Source organism: Pagrus major, chromosome 8 (genome assembly GCF_040436345.1).
Source record: "Pagrus major chromosome 8, Pma_NU_1.0".
NCBI lineage: Eukaryota > Metazoa > Chordata > Actinopteri > Spariformes > Sparidae > Pagrus > Pagrus major.
Window position 1 is genome coordinate 19333675 of NC_133222.1, and position 22481 is coordinate 19356155.

General features: G+C 38.1%; 1 protein-coding gene across 1 annotated transcript; it reads left to right on the forward strand.

The window, feature by feature from the left end:
• Nucleotides 1-410: 410 nt before the first annotated feature.
• On the forward strand, nt 411-14239 carry scamp2 (secretory carrier membrane protein 2). The gene is made up of 9 exons (XM_073472147.1): nt 411-585; nt 5353-5424; nt 5751-5837; nt 7314-7425; nt 7986-8114; nt 8747-8906; nt 9643-9744; nt 11695-11812; nt 12174-14239. Exons 1-9 carry the CDS (start codon nt 529-531, stop codon nt 12321-12323), a joined length of 987 nt encoding a protein of 328 aa, XP_073328248.1. The 5' UTR covers nt 411-528; the 3' UTR covers nt 12324-14239.
• Nucleotides 14240-22481: the final 8242 nt, after the last annotated feature.

Genomic DNA, 22481 nt, shown 5'->3' on the forward strand with positions numbered 1-22481 from the left:
TAGACCTTCCCCAACTGTCATATGCCTTCATCTGTCAAACGTCATGCACCAGTTTATAACAGGTTTATATCAAATATTTAAAATCTCAATTTTAACTCAGATTAGGCCAGATTATATCATCAGGGTTTGCTTTTTCAGACTGAGGCTGATTAGCTCCTTTTATGATGAGTCAAAGTGACCTATATGTGTAAAATGTGCGGAATGGGCCTTTATGCGGAACATGTACGTTCGCTGAGCAGGCACATTGTGGAGCCACACAGTCACGCATCATGTGCTTCTTTAAAAGATCAATTCACAGTAAATCTTTCCATTAACGTTGCATTTTTGATCTGATATCCACAGGTGGCGCGCTCAGCTCCGTGTACGCTCTGTCAACTGACATACACGTCACCGTCCAGCTGGTTCAGTGCGCATGCGCTGTAAACTTCATTCGAGGAAGTGATAGGAGAGGCAACACAAACGACAGAGAAGAGTTTCTTGTTTATTCCCCGTTTCAGAGAGGACAAACCAGCAAGCAGCTTTTTTAAAATGTCAGAATTTGATAGCAACCCTTTCGCGGAGCCTGCCGGCGACAACCCTTTCAATGTAAGTGTGTGGTTTTAGATTTAATAGCTAGTAAGGCACAGTCGAGCCTGGGTGCTGACATATCATTCGTGTAAAGGTAGCCAGCACGCCAGGAAACTTGTTGGGTGGATGTCGGGGCGGGATCTACTGCTGCGCTCTTGATCTGTCATTGGTAGAGAAAGCTTGATTGGCAGTCCCTCAACCAATCAGCGGGCGATGTTTGCATAGAAGGCGGGGCATCCTGCGAGGTTATTTGCAGGAAGTTAAACTGTAGCCAACTAGGAATGTGTGTCAAACCTTTTTAGCCACATTTAACTGCTACTCTTGCATTTGGAAGGAATTTGTATCATTAGGTGGATTTTCTTATATGTTGAATATGATTTGGTATATTTCTTCAGTCCTTTTCTTTCACCTACATCACCCAAAGACACTTAATTTCATGCTAACTCCTGTACCTCCATGGGTGCTGCTGGTTAGTTCTTTGAAAATAATTTCTAACCTACAGGATGTAGCCTAGAAGTCTGTTCCGTCTATACAAAGCTCTGTAATGTCATTGTGTGTCTGTCCTCAAAATGTATTGTATCCGGAAAGCTTTACTTTGAACACAGCTGGCCTGCTGTGTTCAGTTAGTATTGTTCAATGTTTAGAAGAAGGCCATCTGACACTTGTTGCTTTCATGTTAAAGTGGCTGATCTTCAGATGAAAGTGTTTCTTTATGTAGATGGAAAATGTAGAATGATGTCAAAGTGTATTTACAGATTTACTATTTTGAAATGTACTGGAAACCAAATGATCCTTTGGATGTCATATTATCCCCATACATTTGGTCCCCAAAAATAATGCCACACATTTCATTTACTTTTATTGCAATCCATGCACATACAAATATACACCCATATCCCAATATCCCTAACTAGTTTTGAGTGTATGTCAGAACAAGGATGCAAATACAGATATGACAATTCAAGTTTCATGTAATTTACTTAAGCTTACGTTAAGTCAACATGACTCATTAAATGGGCATAAAGTCTAGGGATTTGTGAAAGAATGGTGTACCTGGAGCAGGAAATGGTGTGAAATTATAACCTTTATTTTCTAATACGACTCAAACTCTAAAATTCTGGATCCTACATTTCTCCTGCTTTGATAACACTTGCAAAGTATTTTTTCAGACCTTCCTTGCCTGGTAAATTCTTTCAATAATATTTTAGTATTTTATATCAGCTATATTTTATCTATTGTTCCCATTATTATTGTAGTTTACAAACCTTCCCATGTAGGTTTAATCTTTTTGTTTTTGTCTTTTTCTAAGACAGGAAATATAATGTTATGTGCATTTTTTTATTGTAGCTCTAAAACTATGAACACATTACGCAGCTGCAGTTGAAAATGTGCAAGAAAAGAAATAGTTTAGCAGGCACAACTTCCTCTGTGTTTCTATGAATGTGCTTTGGTATGAGTGTTAGAAGGGGGCTTTCCTCAGAAATATGGTAAGGGGTTTATGTGCAGAATTCTTTGTAAATGCTTTTGTCACTCTGGAGAGTTTGTTATATGTGACTTGTCCCACTGAGCAACTCAGACACCCAGATTGCAATGCCTTTGAACACTGCACCAGATAAGATCTAATCTGAAAATTATTGCACCACTTTAGGTCTCTATGCCATAATATTTCCTGTTTCAGTGGAACACAGTCGCTGTTATGACCATTTTAAAACTCGGGATTGCCTCATTTGTTAAGTAAAAAGTATAGGAATAGAGTTTGTTGCAGACACACACAGTTTGCAGTTTTCGTGAATTCAGTGACATTACATAATGCAGTCACCTTTACAGTAGTGCTGCAGTGTCACACTTTATTTTGTCAGGTGCACAATTGCCATGACGTCAGCGGGGACCACTGTTTGTCTGCTGGGTGTGGAAGTGGCTGAATAAATAACCTAGAGGCAGCTGCAATACGTTGTCTATGCCATTTGAAAGAAGTTCAATACCAAGCAGATATATCACACATAATGGCAGTCTGCTGTGACATTAAATGGCTAATATTGCCAACTTTTCAAGGATATTCAGAAGGGCAATATTCAGAAATAATTCAAAACTGTGCAACATTTGTGACCTTGCCTTTCCCCCCAGTATGACCATGCACTTATGATAAGTAAAAATAAAAAATGTTAGCACTGTAAGGCTGTGATATCCAGTATGAAGTGTGATTCAAGTCTTTTCAGGAGCGATATCCACCTGCAGTTATGAAATGGGTACACCCAGAACAGTCACACCCAGGCAATTGAAATTTATCTCAGGAGGTCGTGTTTCCCGGTACAGAGATTTAAGGTCAGAATATCACGCTGATTTATCCTAACTTTATTTTCACACTGTTAGAATTAGTAAAACGTTCACACCTGACCAGTAAAGAACTTTATAAATATAGATAGGAGAGGTGCTTTTGTGTGCATCTCCACACCCCTGTGCTGTTTTTTTAGCATGGTGTTGTGTTGTTTTGTTTTAGCTTGTCCCAGCTTAGCTTTTCAGACAGGCTTAGTGGCTCCTGTCATCAAGTTGTTTTTTTGGCTTTGTTAATTTCTGTCTATGCTGTGTCATTAAAAGACCAAAGAAGTCTCACAGTTGTGACTCAGCAGATATTTTGCATGCTGTTAATGTGGTATGAGGTAAACAGTTTTTGCATCATAGGCTGTTTTGAATATCTCAATTGACTGAGGTTTTTGTCTTTTAAGAGCTCCCTCTTAACACATCATTATTATTTAAAACATACGCGATATCTAAGGAAATATCACCCATCTCATGTTTGCAGTTAACAATTAGTGTAAAAGGATGTTATTAGTAAAACCAGTTATTGCAACGGGGGTGGGGTGGTGGGGTGGGGGGGTGGTGGTGGTGGTGGTTTAGAATTGAAACTGCTCAAACGTCGATCTGTTTCCTGCTGGGAATGTTTACAGGTGTGTCATGAGGAGATAAGTAAGAGTGAGTGAGGTTGGTCAGTGAATGACGTATTGGGTTATCATGTGAGGTTCTTGTTCTTTCCTCACACCATTAAAGGAGAAGCTGACACAGGATATAGAAACGGTTCAGGCTTTTTGGCCTTGTTAAAAAAAATAATTAATTAATAATTAGTCTAATAAAAGTCCCACAACACAGACAATCCATTCTGCTGCTTTTCTTATCAGAATAACTGCTCATACCACAGATGCAGCGTTATTTAGAGGGTTACATGTAATTATTATTTTTGTTATTGAATATTCTGTCAGTTATTTTCTGTATTAATTGATTAATTGTTTTATCTATGAAATGTAAGAAAGTATTGAAAAGTGCAGCATAATTTCCCATAGCCCATGCCCAAGTTTCTATCAGATATTATGGAAATCAAAACACTTGAGGAGCTGTAAAGAGCAAATATTTTAATGTTTTTAACATGACTAAAATAATTCATCTGTTATCATAAGAGCTCTAACATGGGCACAGTAGTTACTTGAGCATCATCAAATAAAATGATACATCTTTAAACACAGCCATTAAAAATGCCCCACTGCATATTTGCAAATAATTATAACATGTGTTAGTTGTTGCTTTGTCCTTCAACTAGTACTAAACAGTCATGAAATGTCTTGAATATCATGGGGTGTTTATTTCTATTCCAGACTGTGATTATCAGGGAATTTCAAAAATTCCCAGAGGACCTCGTACTCCCTGGTACTCAGCATCAGGGGTTATTGGGTCAAGATGACAAAATATAAGATAAATGTATTTTTTGCATGGCTGAAGAGCTAGAGATCAAATAATTGTACTGATCCTTTGTTAAATAAAAGGCAGGGTAGTATTTTTGATTAATTTGTCAATTATTTTCTCAACAAATTGATTCATTGTTTAGTCAATAAAATGTCAGAAAAATAGTGATTAACGATCATCAAAAATATCCTAGAGCTCAAGATGACATCTTCACATGTCTTGTTTTGTCTGATCAACCTTCCAAAACTACAAAATAATCCTTGTAGAAATCTGCTTGATGTGGCAGACTGGCCTCTCCTATCATTTGGAATCTAATTGTGAAATCTTGGATCATGCAGATGAAGCCACTAGAGTCAATTAATGTTTACCAATGGTGCGTGCCTGACTCCTCTTAAGAAATATGTTTTTCCAGGTAATGATTCATCAGGACCTGTCAAGGTTATTGCAACAATTGCTTAATGTTATTGTACTTCATTTTATGACTTGGTTAAAGAATAGCAGGTTTAATAGTCTGGCTGACTTTTTTTAAGGTTACCTTAAAAGTAAGAGTTCTTCTGAAGATAAAATGAACAGAAGTAAATATATTTTTGTGTGTTTTTTATATGTCAAATATGACAATTCAAAATTAGAGAATGTTTGAACAAATCCACAGATCTAGCAATACAGTAATATCCACTTAAATGCTAAGAAATGTAACTCTGTAACTGCACTGATCTTTTGCTAACCCGTCCCCATACTCCGTCTAGAACTGGCCTAATGGTCAGAGACTTGGAATTTAAATTTAATTTTTTTAATTTATTCACAGTGACCCCAAATATGCAGTTCACCTAAGCCTCTTTTTTTTGTTTTTATCAATGTCTTTAAACAAGACACAGCTGTATTTATTCCAGCTGCTCTGACCTTGCTCAGACAAAGAGACATAGAAGAAATTTTTCCAAGACATCAACAGAGAATAATTGAAGTCAAGCAGTTAAAGCTGGATTTGGTATTTATTTTGACAAGTCAAGTTATCTGGTTTCTTTAATGTATTTGTGGTGTTTTGTTCTGTTCTAGGACCCTTCAGTCACACAGGTGACCAGCTCTGGCGTAGAACCAGTTGACCAGTACAACCCTTTCCCTGACACAGTAAGACATCTGAAACCTGTGTTGATATCATCATCATGTTGTTTTATCTTCCTTCTTCATGTTCATCTTTAGTTTGACTTTTCTGTTCTTCTGTTCTCATCTCACTTTAATCTGTATTAATCTCCTCCGTCTGGTCTATACTTGTCTTCTCTTAAATTATCTTTCTATTGTGCCTGGTTGTTTTTGTCTTGTTTTCCTCTTGTTCGTCTTTTTCTTCTTCTTCCACTTTCTCTCCCACACTTTCTTGTTTGCCTTAGTCTTTTTGTCTCATCCTTGTAATTTACCCCCAAATCAAGTAATTTGTTTTTCTTTTTATAACTTCTCAGGGCGGCCTAGCTGCTCAAACCACTCCAGCCTCCACAGGTCCCTACCAGCCTGCTGTGTTACAGCCGTCTACAGAGCCCAGTCCACAGGTGAGTCAGCCATACTGGAGCTCTCTCTGTGTGCTTAACCCTCCACTTTTTTATTGTGTCAAAGTAGATTAAGGGACAGCACTTCCTTGGGTACACTCCCTGTACTGTATATGTGTGTCATATAAAGAGGTTAAGTCCCTCTTGCTCCTATGGACCACCATAGGACCTTATCTCAGAAAAAATATGTACAGTAGTTAATGGCAAGAGACAAATAGTTTTTTGATCGAACTGTTGAACAAACAGTCCCATAGGTAATGTCTTGTTTAATGCTCACTGAAACGCATAACCAAACCTTGTAGAGAAGAACATTAGCTAGCTCACAAAACTGACTGACTCTCCCTTCACATAACTGCAGCTGTCAATATGACCAGACTTGTTTGAGATTTTCACCTTTTTATTACTTGTTCTGTGCCGAGGTGACGGCCATGTCAGTGTTGGTGACATATATTAAGCAGACAATGTAGTTTGCCCAGCAGTTTTACACAAAACTAAATTGTACTTAACAACCTTTACAACAAACTGCAACCTTCTTGACTTGAAAAATCATCTTCCCATGAGGGAAACCATAAGGTGAGGGACTTCTCCTCTTTAGATATTTTAATGCACCTTTGTTATTGTTCAGATACACTCAAATACACTGATAATGGATCATTTAAGGTCAAATGTTAACCCCTGAAAGGCCTAATCGACGAACCACTTCCTGTCTTTAAAACCCTTGAGAGACAATGTATGGTATTGCTGTGGTTCAATGCACAACTGCATTATTAATGTTGTCATGTTTACTTAGAAATTGTTTACACAGACATTAGAATAGAGAGCCCAGCAATATCTGATATACAGCATCATTTAGTCAGTTTGCTTATTTTACACATGTAGATGTAACATCCATAATAGTTGGATGTGGCTATAGAGTGAACCATCTGTTCTGTCTCGTGTCCTCAGATAGCAAGTGTTACCTGAGGATGTTTGTTGGCTACACAAACATCGACTCAGTTTACACAATATTATAATGAGTCTCTAGATCTACTGGTAACCTTATGAATATTCATGGTTCTCACTACAGATCACCCTTGATCTTCCTTTTTCTGCCAAGCCTACTATGATGATCATAAATATGTATTTTGGACCTTACATGTTTTAAAAATACATGTATGCCTTTCATAAACACTCAGAAAACATTTTCAATGCTCTGAGTGGCTTTGACCACTACACTTAGCCTCTGTTAACAGTTCACAGTGGTCAGCCCCAACCTCAGATGTTATACAGTATGTAGAATATGTAAAATTAAAATTGGGCTGAAAAATCCTGCGTTCTTGCCTTGCAGTGTGTGTAAGGTCCTGTTGTATCTGCACCATTTCTATGTAATGTGAAACTCCTGAGAGTTGCCTATGTGTTTCTGCACAAATGTCTCCAAGATGAATTTCTGTACGTTCAATATGTTTGTCGAGTAAAGTGTTCCTGACTCTCCTCCTTCAGGCAACTGCTGCTGCAGCTCAGGCCAATCTGCTGAGGCAGCAGGAGGAGCTGGAGAGAAAAGCTGCCGAGCTGGACCGCAGAGAGCAGGAGCTACAGAGCAGAGGCCCGACAGGTCATTAAAGACAAAACCTCTCCTCTTCTCTCTGCAGTACTATCAGAGGCAGCACGACTTACTGAGACAGGGAAACGATATGCAGTGTGTGCATTATGTACCAGAGAGAGGAATATAAAAAACATCTATGCACCCAGGCTTTAAAAAATCCACAGTATCAGTTCTACAGGGGTTCATGCCCAAGATTTAAAAAGCACAAAACACATTGATGTAACAGCTAATGTTGATCTGCAGTGAAAAACTAAGGCCCTAATGTGTGTTTGCCCTGTTAATGTGCTGAATCAATTAGTCAATTAAACACACATATCATTGATCACCACATGATAACAAAATTGTGGTCACTCTTCTTAGTAAAAGTTTCTAATCAAGTAAAAATACCAAACATTGACAGATTACAGCATCTAAAAGCATCTGCTTTTCTTTCTTCCATATCCATACATGTATATCTACTGTGTTTTGTTATAGATTTTAGTCTTTCTATTCCTGCAGTTGTGAAAACTGTGTTTTGGAGACACGCCCTTTTTGTCTAACAGGGTAGATGTTGTCTCTTGTCGTGACAGGTAAAGAGAACAACTGGCCTCCACTGCCCAAGAGCTTCCCCATCAGACCATGTTTCTACCAGGACTTCTCAGAGGAAATCCCCCCAGAGTACCAGAGAGTCTGCAAGATGATATACTACCTCTGGATGTGTAAGTACATTAAACCAGGCTGAAATGAAAGATGACATTTCAAGAATTGTGAACATTTTTATGTATCAGCGTTTTACCTTTGTATACAGTAAACAGGCACAAAACCTGAGAACATTTTAAAACCTTAATGTATTTAAGTCCTCTGAAATATTTTATTAACAAAACACCAACATATATTGTGTCTTAATAACCAGTACTGGTGTTCATATGAATTGTGATCTCGAAGTTATATGCAGTAGTAACAGTGCTGCTGTAAATATGCCACCTTGTGGCAACATAAGCTCTCTGCATGCAGCTCACACTGGTGTCTGCTGATGATGTGGAGTATGTTGGTGTTTAAGAATATATTTTTTCTTTGGTTCCTTTATTTGATTTACCATTTGACTTCTTAGATCTCTATATATAGACCTCATTCACTTTGTTCATGATAAAGTTTCATTTTCTTGTCTTATCCAGTGTGGATTTAATACTGCTTACCGTGCATCATGTTTCTTATGTGCACAATTACTATCATCAGTATTTAAAGCAGCTTTAGTGGAAGAGTTCCTGTTTGCTATATAAATGAAGAGGATGCTGATATAATTATTAGTATCATTATAATTGATTCTTGTCTCTCTCTGCTGTTTCCTCAGTCAGCTGTGTGGCTCTGTTCCTCAACCTGCTGGCATGTTTGGCTGCCTTCACCACTGCTTCTAGCTATGGTATGGATTTTGGCCTCTCCATCCTCTGGCTCATCCTCTTCGCCCCCTGCTCTTTCCTCTGCTGGTACCGGCCCGTCTACAAGGCCTTCAAGTGAGTCTCCAATGACACTGTGGACCTTTGTAACACCCCAGTTGATTAATTTAGCCATTCATATTAATAATAAATATAATCATACTCAACTTGCCTTAAATTCACTGCTAGTAGATAGAAAATGTAATAATTATGGACATTATGTTTCAGGGCTAATCATTCATCATTAGCTATGAACAACAAACACAAAATTATCTGAGGACATTTATATTAAGAGATCTTTGCTGTTTTGTTTTATCTCCACACAAAGACAAAGAAGATACAACTTGAAGAAAAACTCATCAGTGTCTTGAATATAATTTCCTTAGCTACATAGGTATGTGGCCATGTTTGCCTTAACTTTGCCATGGAAATGGTTATCTCTTTGGTTTATGAGTAACTATAGCAACAAAATATATTCTTTTTACCATATTACGAGTTAACGGACAAGTGGAACTCAACCCAACAGTGGGTCAAACTAACTACCAAAAAATGTTTCTAATTAAAATACAGCTATCTAATATTTAGTCATGGCATTAGCACAGTAATACACTCGTCCCAGTATAGAGAATAATGGACTTGCATGCATTACTGGTTGTTATAAGACTTGGTCACACATACTGAACACATGCTTTCTAAATGGTAATGCGTTAGATGATAAAGTTCTCACTCTTATTTTGAAATCCTTTTGAAAATATTTTGCGCAAAGTGTAACCTTTTGAGTAACATGCATGTTTTTCTGTTTCTTGTTTTATAGGTCTGACAGCTCCTTCAGCTTCTTCTTCTTCTTCTTTGTGTTTTTCTTCCAAGTTGTGATCTTCATCATCCAGTCTGTTGGCATCCCCAACTGGGGGAACAGGTGAGTCACTCGCTGACTTCTGGGGAGGTTTATAAACATAAAGGTTAAATGCTTTGGACTTTGTGAGGTCCGAAGTTTCAATAGGTCTAATTCCAAATCCAATTAGAGATTGCAATTAAGAGTGTTGTTTTAACAATTGTTACATTTTTTTTTTTTTTTTTAAGACAATGACCTCACAGACCTTTAACTCCAAATTACTGACAGCTCATATTAACTAGACTTATTGGTGATTGATTTAAAGGTTCATTGCCTTTCATAGAAGTACAACCAATCAGCTGCTCTATCGGCTGCTCTCCTCTCTTTCCTATTTTTCTCATTTTCTGCCTTCTTCCATCTCTTCTCACAGAGACTTTTCATCCTTCAGCCTCTAGCCTGCTGCCTCTCTGTCTGCTGGTAACTGTGTAAGTTTCTGCTGCTTACTGTCTCTGCTCTCTTCTTGCTTTGTCCTCAAAAACTTGTATTTTGGTTTTGAAATTACACATTAAGTGGTAAACTAATGGGCTAAGTATACTGGTTTATAGATTTTGTATTGAAACATTCTTATGGTAACAATATGGCCAACAATCTCTAGTACAAGGCAGCTGGTTTGTGTGTGAGTATTAACATTACAGAGGTCTTTAATGACAAAATGACCTACATAAAATAAAAACATATGGGCAGATTAATACCTAAATAACAGTCCGTTTCCACATTAAAAATATCAGTTTTCATGGATTTTCCATAATTCTTCATGGCTGTATAATTCTCAGTGAAGTATTTGGGAACAGCTCTTGATCCCACTCGAGTATGTCACAAGATGTTCCTGCTTTCTTTTACCTAACATAGCCGAGATACGGCCCACATGCTTTTACAACATCCTTTATTAAGCACACCTGTCAGAGTCCCTGCAAGATCAAAGAGGGTTGGTTATATAACACCTGTCCTGATGTCTGTCCTGATCAGAAAGGGCTGATTTCAAAATCCTCTGACGACTTAAAAGGCTTTAAGACATGTCCAAGTTCGCTTGATGCTGGTTATTTAACTTTTCTGAGATATACCAAGTAAATCTCATGGAGGTAGAGCCTTTGCTCATCAAGCTCCTCTTCTTTGGAATAAACTCCCTATTCAGATTCAGGAGACAGGCTCTGTTAAAATGAGAGGTCACCTTTTTCTGTCTGATCTAAACACTCTTAGTTTCACTGGCTGTGTAAACATTCAACTGATTTCTCACTTGTTACCTCAACTCTGTCATAGTTGCTAAATCATGTTGATAAATTAGCTTTTTTATTTGTTTTCTTTTTATTCTCCCTGCATGTGAGGGCTGATAGTAGTGTGCCTGATGTTTAACGTGTGCAGAGACTCTTTGGCCACTGTGCACTTTAATAAACTGAAGCTTAAGTCGGTAAAAGCCCTTTGATTTCCAAAATGGCACTTGTCAAAAAGACCCTTGTCCAAGTGGCTCTTTATTTCCCCCTTTTCCTTTTTATAATGATGCTACACTTTTCATCATGGCACTTTGCATAATTTCGAAAACAGACACCATCAAGGGGACCCATTATTGTTTCGTAGCTCTTTACAGATGAGATGCAAAGCAGCACAATGTTGACAACATATTCTGAAAATAACAAAAGCACTAATGGGATATTAATGTTCCGACACTTTAAAATGTTTTATTTGATCTTTTAGAGCATCTATTCATGTTAATACCACTTTTGTTATGTTCATTATTGAGTGAAATGAGTCACAGATCTAATCAGTTATGATTAGCAACCTTCAATCTGCCTCTTCTCTGCTTTTCATGCTTCTTTTTCAACACCTTCTTCTTCTCTCCCTATGTGACCCAACTCTCCTCTAGAATATGTTTCTGTATGTACCAGACTGTGTTTATGTACAAACGTTTCTGTACTGTTTGTTGTATTAAAATCAACTGAAACTGTTATTTAACTGTTAACTGTTTTTTTTTTACTGCAGTGGTTGGATCACTGCCTTCACGATCATCAGCTCAAACAAGGCAGTGGGAGCCATCATGATCATAGTGTCCATCCTGTTCACCATCTGTGCCGTGCTGTCTGTCATCCTGCTCAAGATGGTGAGACTTTCTTAATATTTTCTATTTAAATTTGTGGGTTAGCAGCTTTCTCCTTTGATTAATCTTTGCTTTTACTTGAGTGGGAATTAACATACTTACATAATTCCAAACATAATTTGGAATTGTGCCCCGTAAAGGTCAAGTCAAATCACAAATTTGTAGAAATGTCAGTGTGGTCTGTAGCCTATGACACGTACATATGTGAACGTATCAGTGGTTTGCATAAGCTGCAAACATTTGATCCAGTCGACTGGGCCGACCTAACACATCCATCCATAGAGTCTGCCAGCACGGCTAAAAATGTGAGCACAGAGATGAGGGTTGGATTCTCACCATTTGCTCACAATCTCTTTCTCTTCAGGTCCACAGCATGTACCGCCGGACCGGGGCCAGTTTCCAGAAGGCCCAGCAGGAATTCTCGCAGGGAGTCTTCACTAGTAAAACCTTCCAAACAGCTGCTGCTACTGCAGCAACCTCCGCTGCCCAGGGAACCTTCCAGGGAAACAACTAATGGTAGACTGAGCTCAGCGAAGCTCTGTTAACAGGTCAAGGTCTACATATTATCAGGTCTAGATTATTAATTAAAACAAAGTGGAATGAAGCAGGGAGTTTAAGTTCATTGAGAAGTTGTTGGTTGGCACTTAGGAAGTAGGAAGTTATAGTGACTCTGGAAGCAGCAGGTGGAAATTATAATCTAACCTGGTAACGTGTAGACCTTGAGCTAGGTGAGGCTACATTATTAGCCTCTCCTCCTTTCAACCCCACTACCAATGCACATGTAATTCCCCATATTAACTTTGCTCCACTCATTCAGCATGTCTCCTGCAGAGTGACTTCATCTCTGTTTGGGTGTAAAAAGCAGTCGAGGGGAAATTCACACATCAAATGCATTTGGGGGTGGAAAGCATGAATGAAGTTGACTGATTGCTGCTTCAGTGTGTCCTGGCTTTGTATATTTTGTGTGCACTTTTTTGGCAATGCTCTTCAGTGTAATATTTGAGTGTGTGTGTGTGTGTGTGTGTGTGTGTGTGTGTGTGTGTGTGTACTGGCATGCTGATCACATGTATTCATGTGGGTGAAGTACGCTTTTGTTCCTCCACTGACGGTGGACCCTGATCCTGTAATATAAACATGATGAAGTGTTTCTGGTTGTCATTGATTGGCATTTTTTTCTGTCTCAAAAGCATTTCGTCTTTGTTGTTGAACCTTTTTTTGGCAAACCATCTCTTTTGTGTGCAAATAAGAAAGAAAAGAAAATGTATTAAATCATGTAATTATAATCTGTCTAGCCTTAGATTTTTGGATATTACTGTAACTACTCACTTAAATCTGGGATCAGTTATTTAAGAAGGAAAAATACTCCCGATCAATTTTAGAAATTAATACTATGGCAGTTTTTAAAACGTGTGCCTTTGACTTTTGTCTGGAACCAAAATGTTGCCAAGATTTTTCTTGAAAACCACTGTAGTGTTGGTGGAAATATTGTATATTTTGGTATTTGGTATTACATGATGGTTTCTGCATAAGGATCACATCCAGAGGAAAAAATTAAAATGTTTTTCTTCCATAAATTTCAAGAAAGTTAAATTTCTACTTTAGTTTAGAATACAGATGCAGCTTCAACTACATCTTTGATCCCTGCTTTTGCTCAAGAGTTGTTTCTAAGGAAACCAAAGCAATACTGACTAAAAAAATGAATATTTTTTTTATCAAAATAAACATATTTACTCCAAGCAGATCGACACCAATCCTTACAGTTGTGTTAATGGGCTGAGCCTATTCTATTCATTAAGACTAACAGTAAATGCAGGACGAGGAACAGCTTATTTTTTAATGAAGAATAACATTGTAGAAATGTATGTGTGAATCTTGAGGAATTATCAGAAAAGTTCTGTGTCTGACATTAACACCAGATTTCCCTGATGTGTATCTGATTAGAGCAGTGTTAACTTAACACTTAGCTTCCTTTCAAAGAGAACCAGTGTCTCAACATCACCAGTATGCAGCAGGCATTTTCTCCACTTCTCATAGACGGTTTCAATTCTTGAAAGAATTCTCAAAAGTCTTCCCTGCACCACCAAGATCTAAATTATTTGTGTACTGATGTATATTTTCTATGTCAATTCTTATATGGAAAAACATGCATAGTATGTGTGTTTATTTGATGTACTGTTTGAAAACATCAGCTTGGATGTAACATACTGTATCTTAGCAATCCTTATGAAACAATTCCAACCTCGAGATAATTTCTGTGATGTTTTTGCAACAGATAGCGGTCTAATTTAAGGTTTGATCTCACACCCATTATATAATACAAGATTTGTATTCATTCACACATCTCTGTATGCTTTGTTTTGGGAGAACAGAATTCAGTGCCTTTTGTATTTCAATGTTGAATATAGCATCTAATAAAATGCTTTGCTTTCACTTGAAGCTGTCAGTGTATTTTCTTTATTGATAATTCTATAAAAGTTTTACAAAATATCTGTAGTAAAATATTGAACATACTGTAAATGGGAAATCTGCGTGTGTAGGAGAGTTTTGAAGGGTTCTGATGCTTTAATTTAACTTTGTCTTATCAGGTGGATGAGCCCATGTTTTATCAGTTTTTCATTATTATTCAGTTCTTATACACATTCAGTCTGCATATGAATTAAGAGATAACTCTCTTAATTAAAGGCACTTCTTTTTTTCCTTTTTTTTTTTACTGTTGAATCCCCTCATGAAACTGGCCTAAAAATGCAGGCTGCAGATTCTCCACAAGGGGGAGCAGTTGGGTCGTTGTCAGGCCATGATGTCAACATGCACAATGTAAAGCTATGACTCCCAACCTGTGGGCTGGGGCCAAAACTATGGGGCGTAAGATGATTAACAGATTGAGAAAGCAGAAGAAAGAAATACAAAACTGTATTATTTATTTTATTATTTTAATCATTCTAATTTACTTTTGTGAGAATTACTGAATTACTGGCCCTCCCCCTCTGTAGATATGAAAGACTCATGATAAGGTAACAAAAACACAACAATTCTTAGTTTCAGGTGATTATACTAGGGGTGTCAGGATTTCAATTTTAAATTGAAAATGGATCAAAATGAGCTTAGAATTTCCATCACTGAAATCAGATGCGGGGTCTGTGGATCTCACAGTACTTTTCTTTCTAGTGTGAGATGTTGTGTTCATTTATTTATTCTTTTCAAAGATCCTTTATTGATTTGTTCGGGAAGATGGTTTACTTAGAACAGATTCTAGAAACCAAACTTGTGACAAACTGAATTTCTATCTTTTGTTGTTTATTGTAGAGTCACCAGTGGGTGGTATTTGCTGTTGATATCTAAACAAAAAGCCACCAGGGTAAAGCCAAGCTATCGTTGTAAAGGGTTAAGGTTAGGACAGAGATCATTTATGAAAAGGCACTAAATCGCTCATGTTTTGCTGCGTGTTTCTTACTTAGCCATCATATTTAAATTCAGTTTTGAAAATAGTTAAACATACTGCAGACAACATACTCATCAATAGCTTCAGGCTATTTTCTCATCTTTGACAGTCTGACATTTTTCTGTCAGTTTCCTCCGCCAGTCTATTTTAAGAAGGACAGAGGAGATCGGACACAAAGCAAAAAGAGGAGGAAGACCTTTGTGACTGCTCTGACCCAGACAGTCTGTGGGGAATCTGCGAAGAAACCCAAACTGCTGCTCCTACTTTCTGTCTGTCTGTCACTCTGTCTGTCTGTATGTGTTTCTTTCTCCAGGCTCTCTCTGTCACTCTGTCTGGAGCTCAGACAGCAGCACTGCAGCAGCTTCACATCAAACTCAACCATCAGCAACTGGTCCACTGACGTTTTGACACTTCTCTGCATTCTGACTCCAGAGAGTGACTGTTGAAAGATTTTCACTATGACACGCAAATTATTAGTTTTTATTTTTCAGTGAAGGTTTCCCTTTATTGATGTCTGTTATACAAGTGAATGCTGCAGAAAAAAAGCCATGCTTTGCTGAGATAGTGGAACAAATGAGAGACAGGGAAAGGTCACATCCCAGTGGCTCATCCGGTGCATACTAATTAACTAATGATCTAATTACCAACACCTGGGTTTATCTAACAAACCAGCCACGGTGTGAGTTTCGAGTGCTTTTAATGATATGTTTTACAAAACTGAACTGAACTCTCTTTCAACAAAATTCATCTATTTCTATGGAATAAATATAATCAGTCAACTTCAAATACCATTTAATTGTGCAGTGTTCTGCGCTCCCACTGGGACAGGATGCTCCATATACAAAAACCTCCACATCCTCATGTTTAATACAGTTGCTTTATAGTCTCTGAAAGATGACACTGTTAATGAAGCCAAAGTTTTACAATAGCAACATGAATTTTAAAGGGTCAGTTCAGTCAAATTAACTAAAAACATTTTCCTAGCTTCCTCATGGGATCAACAGGTAAAGGTTTGTTCCAGACCCTTGTACTAGATAACCTGAAGACCATCATTAAAGGGGAACTCCACCAATTTTACACATTAAAGTGTGTTTACAGGTCTTGGGAGCGCTACTGCATATGTGAAAAAACTACTTTTGTCACATATGCAGTAGTATTCCCAGACCTGTAAACACAATTGATAGTTACCCTTTAAGTTTCTAAAAAAGACAGTCAAATCATTCAAAGTCAGTATAAATTCTCGCACAACTTGTAATTAATTCAAAACATATAATTTACTCTGATCTGCTCTTTTTCTTCTTCTTTTTTTTTTCAGCTTGCTATTGTATAAACAGTTTTGAGGTATTAATAGGAAAGCCAATTTTATTCTCATATTTTCTTGTTTTATTCTTCGGTACACGTCTCTATTAACACCTGACATTTTCATATTTTGATGTGCTAGATTTGGATTTTTTAAATATCTATATAGCACATAAGGTTTTGATGTTGTAGAATATATAGAGTAATCAGTCATCTAATTGTCATTGAATTCATTCAACAATATGTTTGAACATCAGTTGACCTGCAGATGGCGAAATAGAGGCAAATTTGTAGTCACCATAGAGAACCTTGATACAGTAATGTTGACTACGTGGTCATTGGAATCAAAATGTAATGTAAATCTAATCCAAACTGACTCAATCAGTGTGATCTGTCTGACTCTGGACTGAAAAATAGGAATTAAATGTAAATCAAAAGTGAAATATTGGGAAGAATCCTCAGTGTGTGATTAAACATTTGCTTTGTCTGTTTTTTTAACATTTCCAATAGAACAAAATCCCACAAACCATGTATTCTGTCAGGTCTTTTCTCAGCCATAATCTAAAGGTGTATTGTAGCTTACATCATCCACTAACTTGAAGTAAGGTGGGAGTCTGGTTTATTACCACTAGAGGGAAGCATGACTGTGGTGTGAGTCGTCTATAGAGTGAAGTGCTGACTCACTGTCAGAGAGACCTGCAGCAAAAAACCCGTATGAGGTATCTTCACACTGCTACTGTGGGATGTTACACACTGTCTCCTACAAACACAGCTGACTGGAGCAGGTAGTTACTACACCCAATTTATCAAGTCGTACAGACTTTAACCAATTAAAATTGAATTCAGGAACTATTCAAGACATGAATAGATGGCGAACCCTTAATTGGGTCTGTTGGTCTGTTTTTTCTATTAGTATTTCTGAAAATTTTCCATCAGCATCGATGTTATCTGTATAACTGGGTCAGATATTTGCAGCCATCTCCTGCCACGTGTTAAATCAATGATAATTATAGTTAAAGGGAGGTTCAGACTGATTTGTGAGGCCCGATAGAAGTTGGTGTGGACCTCCTTATTATCCCCTCAGTGTGGTGCTGACAGTTTATGCTGAGACGCCCTCTGCTACACACTGAAATGTGCCATGCTCAAGGTTAACTAGGAGAAAAGCTGAAAGAGGAACATTTCTCTGAGAAGAAAGAGGCTATTTTAAGGCTGGTATGCGTTCACTCTCTGCCTTTATCTTTGTATGTGTGTGCGTGTGTGTGCGTGTGTGTGTGTGTGTGTGGGGGGGGGGGGGGGGGGGGCATAAAACACGTTTGAGCTCTGGAGAAATTGTCCTTTAATATTCTACAGATTATTCTAATAAATCCTCCACATTCACTGCACCAAGCTGACTACATTCATACATCATCTGAATCTTAAACGCAGACTGAGTGGGAGCAGCGGGGCCTGATTGACGTTTAGAGTGGTCTAATCCTGTTTTACTTATAAATCCTGCCAAACTATCTGTACAATCCTTTCCATAAAATGTGTAAATTGTTCCTGCATCACAGTTTATTGTCATGCTCAAGCTGTCTCTCTCAGATTTTGTGAGTTTTCAACACATTAGCTCTGACACAGTAAAATGCTGAAGCTTCAGGCTCTGTTTTTGTTTTCACTAATTTAATGTAACTACTTTAATTGGCCAGATAGAGCATAGGCAGCTGTGTAAGAATATATATCCAGGAATAAATGTACAAAAACTAAAATAATGGAGGCGAGAGCTGCTTGCTCACTATTAACCACTGGCTCTTTTTGCATTTTTTCTATTGCATGGAACATGTACTGTACATGTAACTGTAAAGTAAAGCCGTAGCTACTTTACTGGTGACAGAGAGTATATGTCAGTGTATTGCAATTCCTTTTGCTGGTCCAAAAAAAACAGGAAGAAAATATTTAGGGCCCGAGCAGGGAACCTGCGAGGACCCTATTGTTTTTCGAATGATTATTATTATTATTATTTTTCGGCCAAAATGATCGCATTTTTCACTGCCTGAACATACCCCAAAAGTCACCAAACTTGGAATATAGATCAAACCTGGCGAAAAATTTTATAATCTGTTGTCGTTGTGGATTTTCACCGCTAGGTGGCGCTGTAATAAGGAAAGTGCGTTTTGGCTAATAACTCCCACATACTTTGTCGCACATTCAAAAACCTTATATCCACGCGTTCAGTGAATTGTGCTGAATCTCCTGATATAGGCCACGCCCATTTCCGCCTACCGTTTTTATGCTAGCTCACGAAATGTCGAAAACCTACTTTTTCGAACTCCTCCCAGGCAATTTCACCAATTTGCACCAAACTTTGCACACAGCATCTGTGGACCCTCCTGACAAAAAGTTATTAAAAGAATTTTGATATTCCAAAAAATACTCAAGTTATTAAATAACAACTTCCTGCAGATTTCGTTCCAAACAGGAAGTGTTGCATATCTCCACATTGGTTTGTCCAAATGACGTCAAACTCAGGATCCTACTTCCTCATGATGCTCTAAGGCTCTGTGCTAAATTTTGGCCGATGACCACTAGGTGGCGCTCTTTAAATTGAAGTATTTAATATCTCGACATCGGTTGGTCGGATTAACACAAAACTTGGTACACTCATTGCCAATGGCCTCCTGAGGACAGCTGATGAAGGTGTTACCGATCTGACACTAGGTGGCGCTCTGGTGGCAGTTTCATTTTATAATTGGCACTGTGCCCACACCATAACACTTATGGATATGAAACTGATTGGGGTGGTATAGACTGGCATCTGTAACTCACACACCAAAAATCACCAGCAGGTGGCGCTATTATCAACACAAAACCGTTTTTGGCTATCAGTTAAGACATGCGCGCACAATAACGGGGCAATGGGTCCGGGTAAGGAGCACGCCCTGACAGCAGCACGCCCCGACCCACGTGGACTGCGAGGGCCCGTTCATCGCTGCTTGCAGCTTTAATTTCCTATGTAACTGCACTGAAACATAAACTCCCTTGCCAATTTATTAGGTGCACCTAGCTAAAACTAATGCAGTCTAATACCAGTAGTGGAATGTGACTAAGTACATTCACTCAAAGACTGTATTTAAGCACAATTTTAGGGTACTTGTACTATACTTTTATACATTTTGGAGGCAAATATTTTTTACTCCTCTACATTTATGTATAGGTTTAGTTACTAGTTACTTTGCAGATTACATACTGGATCAGAGCCAAAGTACATTATTAATAACATTTTTTTAAAATCTGCATCGGGATAAAAAACAAAAAAAACATAGACTCTGATAATCAGAAAAATGCTGAATATCAGATTTGATAATGGGTCAATCTATAAATACGCTGCACAGTAGGTTATATACATACATGAATAAATATGCAAAATTTTGAACTTTTGATACTTCAGTACATTTACTATCAGATACTTTAAGACTTTTGAGTACCGCTCATATACAGTCATGGAAAAAATTATTAGACCACCCTTGTTTTCTTCAATTTCTTGTTCATTTTAATACCTGGTACCACTAAAGGTATAATACAATGAACACGACAAAAAATGCAGCTGATCACATAATACTTTATGTCCTATTTGACATTCTTAAGCTTAATTGTATTCCCAGGGTATATAAGAGGCCATTTCATGTCATAAGCAGCACTGCACATGCAAAGGCTCAGAGTGGTTTCCTGCTGACATTCAAGCCATAGCACAACTCAGAAGTTGTCAGCTCTCACATAATGCCTAAAACAAAAGAATTATGTGAAGCCACAAAGGCAGCCATCTTGGCACTGCTGGAAATTGGCATGAGTGAGAGACAGGTAGCAAAAAAACTAAAGATCTCCAAGACAGCTGTTCATTACAACAAGAAAAAACAAGCCGAACACGGCACTACCAAATTGCTACCTGGCCGCGGCAGGAAACGTCTCTCTACCCCACGAGATGACCGTGCACTCGTCCGTTCCTGTGTCAGGAATCGTCGTCAGACCTCCAGGGACCTTAAAAATGAGTGGGCACTGTCGAGAAATGTGACTTGTTCGGCAAGGACAGTTCGAAACCGACTTGTTGAAGCTGGTCTGAAGTCACACAGAGCACGGAAGAAGCCCTTCATCAACGAAAGGCACAGGAAGGCCCGGTTACTCTTTGCTAGGGATCACAAGGATTGGACTGTTGATGATTGGGCTAAGGTTCTCTTCAGTGATGAATCCAATTTTGAGTTGATGCCCACTCCAGCTAACTTACTGGTTAGGAGGAGGCCTGGAGAAGCCTACAAACCAGACTGTCTTGCCCCTACAGTAAAACATGGGGGTGGATCAGTGATGATCTGGCGTTGTTTCAGTATGAGTGGAACAGGGCAAATGCAATTGTGTGAAGGGCGAATGAACCAGGTCATGTACAGGGCTACTCTTGAAAACAGTCTTCTTCCATCAGCTGGAAAACTCTTTCCTGCCTCGAATGACTGGATTTTCCAACAAGACAATGCCCCTTGCCACACAGCAAGGTCAGTTAAAGCCTGGATGGAGAACCACAACATTCGCACCATGCCTTGGCCTGCTCAATCACCAGATCTGAATCCAGTTGAAAACCTATGGAAAATCATCAAACTCAAAATGGAGAACCACAAGCCCAAAAACAAAGCAAATTTGTTTGAATTTGTGCAACAGGAATGGGCTGCTGTGACAGCAGAACAATGTCAGAAGCTGGTGGAGAGCATGCCAAGACGCATGGCTTCAGTCATCAAAAACAATGGTTACGCAATCAAGTACTAACTCCTGTGTGTATCATGTGTTTAAAGCAAACAGAAAAGAAAACATGGAATGCTTAAAAGCAGTGTTTTTGGCAGTACAGTGCCATAGCTATTGATGTAAGAACTTAAGTGATTTTGGTTACTATCAAGAAAACCATGGAAAATGGCTAGATATCAGCTCTTAAATTAAACTCTTACGAGCTATTTTTGTTGTTATCATTATATTTGTCCAAACAAATGTACCTTTAGTTGAACCATGCATTAAAATGAACAAGAAATTGAAGAAAACAAGGGTGGTCTAATAATTTTTTCCATGACTGTAGGTGACGTTCACATTTACCAGAGTATTATTTTAACAAGATATCTTTACTTTTGTAAGTATGACTTTTGGATACTTTTAAAACACTCTAATACAGTCCTACAAAAAGGTGAAGGTTTGTTGAAAATGTTTTAATTCGACATTATGATCACTTTTGTAGTGTCTTATTCAAAGATGTTTCTGGTATTTAGCCTACCCTCTGATATACACTACTCAAAATGAGTTAGAGATATTTAGTGTTAGTGTAGTGTTTCAAGATATTTTAGCAATTGTTTATTCTGTGACATCTGAATTTTTATTTATTTATTATTATTTTGTATTTTTGGTCCCCAAAGATAATGCAACGCATTTCATTTGACTTTTAATGCAGATCCATGCACATGCACATATCCCAATATCCCTAGCTAATTTTGAGTAGTGTAAATGGGGTGGACAAAACAATAGAAACACCTGTCAGTATAATGCAATACAGTTCAGCAGTACCTCAAACATCCTCCTGCAACCATGACCATACAGGTGAATCAACACCTGTGTAAAACAGTTTCAACAAAGCATAACATCATAGCCCTGTGAAGGTTGGATTTGTTTAATGGCTGCATTAGTTTTAAATAGGTGAGGTGTACCTAATAATCTGGCAACGTTTCCCTGCTAATTAGTGGGTGTTACCAAAGACAGTGTTGTATAGGTTGTTTGTAGCTTTAATGTTGCTTGGCTAGCTGCAGTGGAAATATCCAGCTCAAACTCGATCCAGTAAGCACAGTCTAACCCACAGTACAAGATTTAGCCTCGTGCTTAAGTAAAAGTTACCTGTTTTCCACGTTACCTGTCATGATGGTTGAAATAACTCCCGAGGAG

Coding starts and splice junctions, on each gene's coding strand:
- scamp2 (XM_073472147.1), top strand. CDS start 529: ATGTCAGAATTTGATAGCAACCCTTTCGCGGAGCCTGCCGGCGACAAC. Junction 5,425..5,750: donor ACAACCCTTTCCCTGACACA/GTAAGACATCTG, acceptor ATAACTTCTCAG/GGCGGCCTAGCTGCTCAAAC. Junction 9,745..11,694: donor ATCCCCAACTGGGGGAACAG/GTGAGTCACTCG, acceptor TTTTTACTGCAG/TGGTTGGATCACTGCCTTCA.